This window comes from Anarrhichthys ocellatus, unplaced genomic scaffold, assembly GCF_004355925.1.
Source record: "Anarrhichthys ocellatus isolate YVR2014 unplaced genomic scaffold, GSC_Weel_1.0 scaffold68, whole genome shotgun sequence".
NCBI classification, from domain to species: Eukaryota; Metazoa; Chordata; class Actinopteri; order Perciformes; family Anarhichadidae; genus Anarrhichthys; species Anarrhichthys ocellatus.
The window spans coordinates 1,272,154-1,284,184 of NW_022280098.1; the positions used below are offsets into that span (position 1 = coordinate 1,272,154).

Below are 12,031 nucleotides of genomic sequence, written 5' to 3' on the forward strand. Positions count from 1 at the left end.
CTGTCTGCCAAAACTACAAAGACCAGAGTGAGCAGCACATGCCAAAAACCGCAGCTGTTTCTTACTGACCTGAATACTGTTTTGTGTGTGTGTGCGCAGGTGCTGTTTGCGTGTGCCGAGGCCCTCCATGCTCATGGCTACAGTAATGAGGCGTGCCGGCTGGCCGTGGAGCTGGCCAGAGACCTGTTAGCCAATCCTCCAGACCTGAAAGTGGAGCAGCCACAGACTAAGGTAGAGCACCCCTGCAACACATCCTCGTATGTCTGTTCAATCTTCTTCTCCGTTTCTGTTGTACATTCTCAAGCTTCCAAACTCACCAGTCAGCATCTTGAATTGTGAAGTGGGATATTGAGCCTCTTAATGATGGAAAGCCACCAGATTATTGTTTTTATAATGCAATTCTTGCTGTGCCAATTTGTAAATGAGCCACAAATATTAATATTAACTATTCACAAAAAAGAAGAAATTCAAAGTGTAAATCTACTTTGTGTTACATGTCCTGACATGGTTATTGCTCCACTGGTTGCTGGGCAGGGTAAGAAGAGCAAGGTGTCCACCAGCCGTCAGACGCAGGTAGCCACTAACACGCTGTCCAAGGCTGCCTTCCTCCTCACTGTTCTCTGTGAACGACTGGAGCTCCACAACCTGGCCTTCAGCACCGGCATGTTCTCCCTGGAGCTCCAGAGACCACCGGCATCTACCAAAGCTCTGGAGGTCTGCCACACTCACATAAATATGCACACACACTCCAAAAACACGAAAGGTTAATTGCGTTGAATGGTTGCAGAGTTACATTTATTTTGAATTATATGATATAAAAGAAAGTCATCGGCATGCATTGTGTAGCAATAATGAATTATCATAGTATTTGGATCTGCGAGCTACTGGCTACTATTTGTTGAGAGGGTTTCCCCCCCCGATGCAACCATATGACGCCATGACATTATGGCCCTCAGGCCCTGAACACACGGAGTGTGTGTTGAAGTTTTTTGTGGTTGTTGTTGCTAGGCAACCAACAAATGAGTGGGAAGGATATCTTAACACAAACCCTAACCTAATGTTCAATAGTTCAGTTTAAATGAATATAACAGCTTACCTGAAATCTTTAGTAACCTGCTGTTTTCTGTCCACATCCCGCTCACTACTGTCTGTAAAGTCCTGTAGCTTCAGGTATCCAGCAAACATCACCGCAGTGAGAAAAAACTCTAATGACGCTGGGCGCTTTTCCGTTTCAGCTGGCGGCGTTCAGAGCGTTCCGTTAAAACTGTGAGCAGTTTGCGAAACGCTTCCTTTTCATTGAACACTATTACTAAAGCCGAAACTCTCACCAGGGCCTAAATGAGCCCTGTTGACTAATGTATTGTCATTTCATGGAGGGATAGAACGAACAATTATTTTTTTTATTCTGCCAATGAATGCCCTTTGCAACTACTCAGAGACCAAAGTGACATCCGAAAATGCCTTGTTTAGTCCAAAATATTTAGTTTACAACGATGCAAAACAGAGAAACGAAAGAAATGCTCCCCTTTGTTCGGCTGGAACTGGAGAATGCTTTTTCACTACTTTATTTATAAGAAACGGATACAATTAATAGATTATCAAAGTACTTTGGGTATTTATTGTGGTCTTTCACTTAATTCACCTGTTGCCTGCCCAACATCACATTTATTTTTCCCTATCCACTAATGAAGAAATGTGTTGTTGTTGTATCCATAACAAACAGGTTCGCCACTAAAGACACTCTGCTTCGATTGTGACTTGATAGTTTTGCGTAAGTCGCACAGAGTCGTCTTTTCGGGATAGCTTCCTTATTCCTGGATGAACTCCGTGTATGTGGTGGATATGTACCACGCATACTGACTGCGTGTGTGTTTTGGTTGACCAGGTGAAGCTGGCCTACCAGGAGTCGGAGGTGGTGTCTCTGTTGAAGAAGATTCCTCTGGGCCTGGTGGAGATGTCGGCCATCAGAGAGAGAGGCGAGCAGCTCCGAGACGGAAACTTCTGTGACTACAGACCTGTGCTGCCTCTCATGTTGGCCAGCTTCATCTTTGATGTCCTGTGCACCCCAGGTGAGCACCAACTGTTTCATCGTTGGAACTCTGCTTACTTGGTTAAGTAGTTTTTACGGTGAAGACTGTTGTTATGTACACGCTGTGTAGTGTATTGAGAGGGTACCCTTAGTGACTGTTGCACTGCCGAACGGCATGCTGGGTACAGCTCGCTCTCCGTCGATGTTCATGTGCGCTTTTGCACCCACATGAAACGTACACTCTACCATTGCCAGATACAGCCATGTCATGCTCAGGTTACAAAGACATGTATGTAAGATCCCCTGCCAGAATCAAAGCGGTGATGTTGCGGTAAAAGGATGTATACATGCATGTGTATACACCCTTGTGTGTCACCTGATTCACTTTTCTATGGAGTATATTGACTGCCTGATTTTGAGCAAGTGGCAACTGAGTGAGAACTTACACGATTGTTTTTCATCCAAAATCAAGTCATTTTAAATGGGAACTTCAAGAATTAACATCACTTTCCCTTTTCTCCATATTGTTTGTGCAGTTGTGTCCCCAACGGGTTCCCGTCCACCAAGCCGCAACCGTAACAACGACATGCCCGGTGATGAGGAGCTGGGCTTCGAGGCTGCTGTCGCTGCTCTTGGTAAATTCATTCTTCCCGTTCCTTCATTTTTGTCCGTCTTTTTGCTCCTCAATGTTCACTTCTGTCATGTCTCCTGTCGTTGTCTATACTGTGTCTCCCCCCCCCCCCCCCCCCACGCCCCTGCTGTAATCTCTCCTCTTGCTGTGTGTCTGAAGGTATGAAGACCACCGTAAGTGAGGCGGAGCATCCTCTGCTGTGTGAAGGAACTAGACGGGTGAAAGGTGACCTGGCTCTGGCTCTCATGATCACCTATAAGGACGACCAGAGCAAGCTCAAGAAGGTACTAGCCATCACTACTATGATCATTCTAACCACATGAACATGAGAACATGGTGGGTCTGAGAACTGTGTGATTCTTCCAGTAAGCCGGGCAGAGCAGTCTGATTGGTTGATTATGTTTGTTGAAGCTGTAGCAGAGGATCAGAGAACAGCTCTGTCTTGGAAACTGTGCATGCTTTACTGTTTTTAGGACTTGATTTATTATGTTTTTGGTGACTTTTGGTATATGGGCAAATACTACACACGGATAGTCCAGCACTCCCCCTGAACGCTTCAACATGCATCTATAAAGAACTTCAGCACAGACGACAGTCTGCAGGCTGCTCACCAGCTTTTCTCTTATTCATACGACTTAAAGCCAGCTGTGGGAGTTCAAGACAGTCCATAAATACAAATACAGGGTAAAGTGCATAGTAAGCAGATATGTTGAAGCGAAGTCTCTCCTGCTGTTTCTTTCTCCCCCTCCCCCCTCTCTCTCTGTCCCTTCTCCTGCATCTCTCTTCCTCTCTCCTCCTCCCGTCCTCAGATACTGGATAAATTGTTGGACAGGGAGAGTCAGACCCACAAGCCCCAGACTCTAAGCTCCTTCTACTCCAGCAAGCCGGCAGCTGGCAGCCAGCGCAGCCCATCCAAACACACTGCCGCCAGCCACAGCGGGGCCAGCGGGGGGGTCTCCAAACACGCGCCCTCATCTTCGTCCGCGGCAGCAGTGGTGGCCTCTTCTTCCAGCTCTTCCTCTGCTGTAGCAGTGGCTGGTGAAGAGGCGGCTCATCAGGCTGATTTGAACACAGTGCAGAACAACAGTACAGCAGGAGAGAGCACTGCTGAGACCAGGGAGCATGGTGAGACCCTCCTCTTATAGTACTGCAGATCATCCACAGCAGCTTCATGGGTTAGACAGGGTTATTGGGGAGTAGTAGAACTATGGCCGTGGTTACACTTGTCTTTTTAATGGGACACATCAGAACTCAACTGTGTCCACACTTGTGTGCGTCCACATTGACACTTAGTAGTGTGGATTGTGTTCACATGCTATTCACAACTCACTGAGATCCAAACTCAACGTTATCCAGCCCACCTCGGCATGTGACAAAGTTCACATTGAAATCACATGTAGTGCTTTAAAAGTACTCTTTAAATCATAAAATCAAAAGTAGAATTGACCTAGATATCCTGTGCTGCCATACATTAGGTCAGTGGTTCTCAAACTTTTTCTGTCGCGCCCCACTTTGGAGGAAGAAAAATGTTCATGCCCCACCGCCCCAACAAAATTGTAACAAAATGGTCCATGTTGAATTTTTATTGAAATAACAACATTGTGTGACTCCTCTGTCTGTGCTTTTTCAAATAATAGAATAAAGAAACTTGCAATCACTTTTAAGTAAACCAGATTGCTCCATCAGACAAAAACAAATAAAATGTGCAATTGCTTTGTTAGAACAATGCAAATAAAGTTATATCTGTGCAAAAAAGAACTACAATTTGGCAAAAAATTGCTTGTTGCAATTGGCTGCAATTAACCTGTTTTGCACTAAACATCTTTTCAAGATAACAATAAAGTGCAACCCGTGAAAAACTAAACAAAACAAGTTCAAATATTTGGTTATAAAGAGTTTTACACTGCATTTTGCTTGCGGTATTCATCAAGTTTCCTCTGAAAGAACTCCAGTGGCTTATTGACGTGAGTGGGGTGTAATGTCTCCAAGTGTCTTTTTAATTTGTTGGGTTTCATACTATCCGCAGCTAGAGTTTTCAGACATAAAACACAGACTGGTCTCTCCTCATCTCCTACCGCGTTCACTGTGAAACCCAGTGCAAGATAGGCGTCATCATATTTTCTTCTTGGCTGCTTGCTGTTCGTCTCGGATGCATCGCTTGCGGTTGCTTTTCTGTTCCCGCCTGCCAAATGTCTCTTCATTTTGAAGACTAAGCCACACATGTGAGTCGCCAAGGATCATGGCCGTCGCGCATGCGCAAGCGTAACCTGTTAATGGCGTAACGTAAACATTTACATGAAAGTACAGGCATTTCGCCATGTATTTATTAATTAATTAAAAAAAATAATAATTCTGCATTTCCCCCTGCGCCCCACCTGTAATACCACCGTGCCCCACTAGAGGGGCGCGCCCCACAGTTTGAGAACCACTGCATTAGGTGATCAAGCTATGGAAACTCTTTGACAGAGATGGACCCATGTACATTGTCTTTCCTTGCCGTGTCAGATGGGCCTCCTTCATCGAGTGACCAGCAGAATGAAACGGCTCCATTTAAGCTGGAGGCCACAGTGCCCAGTCGGCTGGCGCTGGGGGCGCGCTGTGGCTACAATCAGCGCTGCTGGGGCTCTCCTGTCCGGCAGAAGAAGAAACACACCGGTACACTCAATAATGTCACAGAATCACCTTCACTTATATCCACATGATCAGACTATGCTGTGCAGATTTGTAGCCTGGCTCATATGTGTGGTGATTTCCCATAAAGAATGAAACCACACACATGCAGTGAGAGTGATGTGAATGTGATGTTTGCACAGGCATGGCGAGTATCGACAGCAGTGCTCCGGAGACCACCTCGGACAGCTCCCCCACTCTCAGCCGTCGGCCGCTCCGGGGCGGCTGGGCGGCAACGTCTTGGGGGCGGGGCCAGGACAGTGACAGCATCAGCAGCTCCTCGTCTGATTCGCTGGGCTCCTCCTCCTCCAGCGGCTCTCGCAGGGCAGGGGGCGGGGCCAGGGCCAAGAGCACCGACACCAGCAGGTAAACAAAGGCTTCCTCCTCATCTGGTCAAAAAAAAAAAAAAAAAACTGGAGGCAGGGTTCACCCTGGACAGGTTTTCAGATTATCACAGGGCTGACCGATAAAGATGGACAACCATTCACACTCACATCCACACCTACAGGCATTTTAGAGTCCGTTAACCAAAGCTGCATGTCTTTGGACTGTGGGGGTGGGGGGGAGCCGGAGAACCCACGCCGACACGGGGAGAACATGCAGACTCCACACAGAAGGCCTGTCTTGCCTGGGAATTGAAGCCGGGCCACTCTTGATTTTCAATGGTTCTATGACCAGACTTTCCTGTTTGAAATCCTATTCTCCGCAGTAACTGTGTTTACATTCTTTCATTGACTTGGTGATGTGAAGCGTTGGTGTGTTGATGGCGATGTATTACTGAAAATATAACTGAGCCTTTCTTCATCTTCCTTTAACGTCGTCTTCACTCTCAACAGTCTTCCTTCCGGCCTTAGACACTTGAGAAAACTTAAGCAGCCTGAGCTGACCAGTCACAGCGCTTGTGGTGTCCAAGTAGTATATCCGGCACGTCCCAGCCATGGCAGTCCTATGCTGCGTCACTATAAGCCCTCATCATACAGCTCTAAATGCACCTCAGTAAAAGTGATGCTCATTGCTCCAAGCCTGACCTGAGCGACAGGGCGAATGCTTTCAGGTGTAAACAGCCAAGGCAACATGTTCAGAATGTTGTTATACTCCATGCATACAATACTAGAGCATAAAGTATACAAGCATGAGGTCTCAGGAAATGCTACAGTCAAAAAGTAGATGAGTGGTAAAGCTGAGCTGGAGTAGGACCAGACCTGCCTGGAAACATTAGTCTGCTTTGTTGAGCAGGTTTTTTGTGTCTTTTTTTTCTGAAGAGGGATGAAATGTCACAGAAATGTGCTGTGTTTCCCTGAGTCCAGGTACAAAGGGCGACGTCCAGAGTGCCATGCCCCCCACGTGCCCAACCAGCCATCGGAGGCAGCAGCCCATTTTTACTTTGAGCTGGCCAAGACGGTGCTGATCAAAGCCGGAGGAAACTCCTCCACCTCCATTTTTACCCAGCCCTCGGCCAGCGGGGGACACCAGGGACCCCACAGGAACCTGCACCTGTGTGCCTTTGAGATTGGCCTGTATGCTCTGGGCCTCCACAATTTTGTCTCACCCAACTGGCTGTCCAGGACCTACTCCTCCCATGTATCCTGGATCACTGGTGAGGGGCGAGTGTGTTATGAGAGAAAGAAGTTAGACCGAAACATTTCTTTCTTTCCGTCCTGCTCACACACTCAATCCTCTCTCCTTCTCTCAGGCCAGGCAATGGAGATCGGCAGTGCCGCCCTCAACATTTTGGTGGAGTGTTGGGACGGTCACCTCACCCCTCCAGAGGTGGCGTCCCTCGCTGACCGAGCATCGCGGGCCAGGGACCCCAACATGGTTCGGGCGGCAGCAGAGCTGGCCCTGAGCTGCCTGCCTCACGCTCATGCCCTCAATCCTAATGAAATCCAGAGAGCCCTGGTGCAGTGCAAAGAGCAGGTACTGTGGGAGTGTGGTTACAGCTCACAACCAGAGAGGTGTGACCTCCACGTGTGTCTGCAACCACCACTGCTGTATTGACTGAATACAGCGAGTGCTGTAACGCGTCATCACACTTCATTCAAACTCAAAAACAAGTGGCGATGTAATGTTCTACAAGCAATGGGGGCTGGAAGGCTACGTATAATACACTTCATACAATCGTGACAAAACAGACAGTAGTTCCGTTAGCTGTTAGCGTTTAGCCAATCACAACAGTAACAGTGTGCAAACTGTTTCCACTCCACTCTGTCTCTGGTCTCAGAGTAGTGGTTGAAGTGAGTGAGGAGTCAGCAGGCAGGGTGAGTCACCGCAACCATGTGTGTTCATTGAGAACGCAGCCATAACTGGAGGCTGCAGCAGAATGAGAGATTAACTGTGGACAAACACGGAGCTGAACACTCACTCAGTCGTTCAACCCTGGGAACTGGTCATTCTAAATTTGGAAGGAAAAGGGTCAAATGCAAAAAGATGCACAGCAAATTTCAGTTTAGGTTCCAGGTAGTCTGTAGGTTGTACAGAGTGTTAAATCAGTAAACGTATTGATTTAAAAAAACTCTCTTCCAGTTTCTTGTAGATCAATCATATAAAAAATCAACCTGAAATGCATGTTTTATATTCTGGCTTTTTGAAACTAAATTGGGTTGTATCACATTTTGATGAAAAACAACCTCAGTTGAAATAGTGGCAACAGAATAAACTAGAGTTCCAGCTGACTGTAGGACAGACAACAGACAACATGGGACCATGTTACGGAGTGTGTCGGAGGGTCAAATCTCAATTTGATATGAGTCCTGGCACCGTGACATGAACTTGAATCTTATTCTAATTTTGAAATGTACATGTGTATTGAAATGAAACCCATCCTTGTATTAGCAGCAGTGGTGAACTGGCACCTCCCCAGCTACCAGTCCACACTCGCAGCTTTAATCCAGAGAGCAGCTGGATACTGTTGCCATAGACACCTTTGATGTTAAAGTGCTCTTCTTTAGCTCAGACATGCTGATAAAGAAGCTGTCTGTCCCCGTGTCCCTGCAGGACAACGTGATGCTGGAGAAGGCCTGCATGGCAGTAGAGGAAGCAGCCAAGGGTGGAGGTGTGTACCCCGAGGTTCTGTTTGAGGTGGCTCACCAGTGGTACTGGCTGTATGAGCAGTCAGTGGGCGGGGGCTCAGGCCAGCAGCGGGAGACCTCTGGGCGCTGTGGGGCCAACGGGGGCTCGGGCAGGAGGCCCCTGGAGTCCAGCTGCGTTGTCCTCGACGCCAACATGGAGTCCGCGGGAGTGGCGACGGTCGCGGCCTCGGTCACCGCGGCGGCCGTCGTGCCCGTCATCTCCGTGGGATCCACCATCTATCAGTCCCACGCCATGCCGGGGCAGGCCATGGTGCACCCCCACAGCCAGGGCCTCCACCCCTACACCACCATTCAGGCCCATCTCCCCACCGTCTGCACCCCCCAGTACCTGGGACACCCTCTGCAGCATGTCCAACGACCCACCATCTTCCCTGTAGCTGGGGCTGCATACCCACAGGTCAGAACCGCTCTCTATACAAACGTCTTAAAGTACAGTTTGGATGCTCTTCACTAAAAGCTGCAGGCAGTGAGTCGGAGTACATCACCGACATTCCAGGCTGCTACTCATGATACATCTGCTGATTCTTCTGATTGGTTGCTCTTCAAAATGCTTAGACTTTCATGACTAACTGATTTTTTATTTTAAAAGTGTCTATTCTGCTTGTTTCAGCTCTAGTACATTTCCATCCTCCTGCTCCTTTACACATTGTCGATCTGTGCGTAACAAAAGCTCTCTGGAAACCGTAGAAATATGCAAAAAAGTTGAATGCTTAGCTGAGGTAGAAATGATTAGTCAATGAATCATTTGGCCAATCAACAGAGCATTAATCGGCTATTTTGGTAAACAAGACATCATGTAGTCATTTTTGAACAAAGTAGACTCCAGATGTTTTATTTACAGGGAGAGAATCCTGCTGGACTGGAGGTCTAATTAGTTTCATTATTGAACTGTACATATTGATTGAAGAGGTTTAAACTGTGATTAGTTCAGCTGAAGTTCCAACAGCGCTAACAGATATATTCTACTCTCTGAAGTAGATCAAATGAACAGTTCTTGAAGAATAGAGACAGACAGAAATGATTTGCTTCATGGTTAGATGGTAGTGGTATGAGCAGGTAACTCAAGGTGTGTGTGTGTGTGTGTGTGTGTGTGTGTGTGTGTGTGTGTGTGTGTGTGTGTGTGTGTGTGTGTGTGTATAATGTGTATAATGTGTATAATATGTATAATATGTGTGTGTGTGTGCCCCCTCAGGGAATGCACCCAGCCTTCATCGGGGCCCAGTACCCGTTCTCAGTGGCCACTGTCCCCCAGCCTCCGATGGCAGCCACGGCCGTGACCTTCCCCGGTGTCCCCGTACCGTCCATGACTCAGATCGCCGTCCACCCCTACCACCCTGATACAGGCCTGCCCCTCAGCACCACCGTAGCAGGTCAGGACTACACACACTGTGTTCAAATCCAGCAGCTATCAACGTTCTATTACATGTCGTCTGGTAAGCTGCAGCACCACGGGATGGGCTCATGTGTGTCGCTCTATGCTAAACTTGCCTTTGGTGTTTTACAGTAGGCAGCATCCACGCGGGCCCCACTATCCAGGCCATACAGGGGACGGCCCTGTCCTCCCAGCCCGTCTCGTTGCTCAGCTCTCCTTTCCCAGCAGAGGATGAGCAGCACAGCCAGCCAATCAGCCAACAGGGCCTGCACTACCTGCATTCTGCTTACAGAGTTGGTGAGGAGTTTGTGTCCCAGGATTCTGTTTTATGTTAACCAATGTGCATATTGTGCAAAGGTCCACTGAGCAACTCTCTTCTTTGTGTGAAGGAATGCTGGCATTGGAGATGCTGGGCAGGAGGGCTCACAATGACCACCCGAACAACTTCTCCAGGAGCCCGCCTTACACTGAGGACGTCAAATGGCTGCTTGGACTGGCTGCGAGGCTAGGTGAGCTGCACATACACGACTGGACTATAGCTGGAGGGATGGTTTGAGTGGCTAATGCAGGAGATGAGTGGTTAGTTAACTGGTTTAAGGATTATTGAGGCATCTGGTACATACTTGAGTATGGCTGGAAGCACACACCAATGACATACAGTATCACACTAACGCACCGTGAACAAAAGGAACCACTCTCTGGGGATTGGACACACTCTTTATAATAGCAGAAAGTAACATTTTAGAGGCGAAGACCAAAAGAGACAGCAGCTATTCATATCAGAGGTAGCCAACACACACACAGCCTCTGTACCTCAACCCACTGGATGAGAGGTAGACCGGGTAACATTTAGACATGTTTGATGGCGTTCACATATATTGGATTGACAGTGAAGGAACGATGGCCCTTTTCATACATTTCAGTACCAGTTTCAGTGATCTCAAACAGACGGGTGACCAGGAGTCTCTACACAACCACGAGTAAATAAGCAATATAGACTCTTTGACATCCGACGTCATCAAAAACATGTGCGCGCAGGTGTACAACAGACCATCCAGACAAGTTGGCAGACTTTAGTCGTTGACTTAAAACTGTTTCCAGCATCAAAGCCTCTGATTGTTGCGTGTTCTGATTTTAGAATCAATATTCCATCAACAGACTCCAGAGTCCCAACAGAGCAGCAGGTGTTTCAGTTTAACCAGTCTGTGTTACATATAGATGGCTGGTAGATAATAAACATGGATGAGTGTTTATTCTAACTGATAGAAGGCTTTTACCGACATGATCTGGTAGTGTTTTCAACAGCCGCCGTCACTACGAGCAACCACGATGCATTCGGCAGAGAGTCATCAGTTAACAGTCACTGGTTAAACCAGGAAGCAACCTCGGTTCTGCCGAGTGAAGCCAATGTTTCAAGTGTCGTAAAGCTGCATTCTCTCTAGTGTCCACCAGGGGGCGACTCCTCTGGTTGTATAGAAGTCTATGAGAAAATGACTCTACTTCTCTCTTGATTTATTACCTCAGTAAACATTGTAAAAATGAGTTTATGGTCTCAATCTCTAGTTTCAAGTCTTCTTCAATATAGCATGATGTTCATTTAGTACATTATGGTCCTTTTAGAGTCAAACAGACCATAAAGCAGGGGATGCTTTAGGGCGAGGCTTACTGTGATTGACAAGTCTCTACGTCACTTCTCCCCAGTCCAAATATGGTAACATCTGTTCATCGGTTGCGAAAGAAACATGGCGACTGCTGTCATCCAAGATGGTGCCGGGGAAATGGCCGAACTCAAGGCTTCATAACATCAGTCCTCAAACCAATGAGGGAGGTCACCCTGACTACGTCCACTTATATACAGTCTGTGGGTTAAACGGAAACACCGGCGGCGTCTATGGCTGCGAGCTATTGAACGTGTTGACTACCACTCATTTAAAAGGTAATATAGTCAAATCTGTGAATCTCTGTCATGGTGTGTGACGTTCAGTACACGGATAACAGAGTTGGATCACAGTAACCTGGAGCTCATAATGTCTCTCTGGTGGAACATTACATGCCAGCTTTCTCCACCAAATCCATGTTTTCATCTAGATACTAGCTAATGTATTCTACACACTCACTAACGGCACACGGGTCGGGAAAGTCACTTTCTAGGTTGCATTCTCCATCTATGGTGGTTAATCTCTTTAAGCAGTTGAACTCCACCGTACTGTTGTTGTCAAACTGTGTGGGCACTCCTACGC

General features: G+C 47.4%; 1 protein-coding gene across 4 annotated transcripts in view; it reads left to right on the forward strand.

Moving 5' to 3' along the window:
• zswim8 (zinc finger, SWIM-type containing 8) overlaps positions 1–12,031 on the forward strand; it is a 43,256-nt gene that overhangs the window by 25,206 nt on the left and 6,019 nt on the right. The window contains exons 11-24 of one of the 4 annotated variants that reach the window (XM_031873047.1): positions 100–231; positions 535–714; positions 1,886–2,069; positions 2,557–2,664; positions 2,820–2,944; positions 3,470–3,785; positions 5,166–5,315; positions 5,474–5,696; positions 6,638–6,927; positions 7,024–7,247; positions 8,325–8,816; positions 9,612–9,852; positions 9,924–10,088; positions 10,181–10,300. In XM_031873047.1, the coding sequence (XP_031728907.1) occupies positions 100–231; positions 535–714; positions 1,886–2,069; positions 2,557–2,664; positions 2,820–2,944; positions 3,470–3,785; positions 5,166–5,315; positions 5,474–5,696; positions 6,638–6,927; positions 7,024–7,247; positions 8,325–8,816; positions 9,612–9,852; positions 9,924–10,088; positions 10,181–10,300 (2,950 nt within the window). The remainder of the gene's footprint in view (positions 1–99; positions 232–534; positions 715–1,885; positions 2,070–2,556; positions 2,665–2,819; positions 2,945–3,469; positions 3,786–5,165; positions 5,316–5,473; positions 5,697–6,637; positions 6,928–7,023; positions 7,248–8,324; positions 8,817–9,611; positions 9,853–9,923; positions 10,089–10,180; positions 10,301–12,031) is intronic. The other 3 variants (XM_031873049.1, XM_031873048.1, XM_031873051.1) reach the window with 3 other exon arrangements.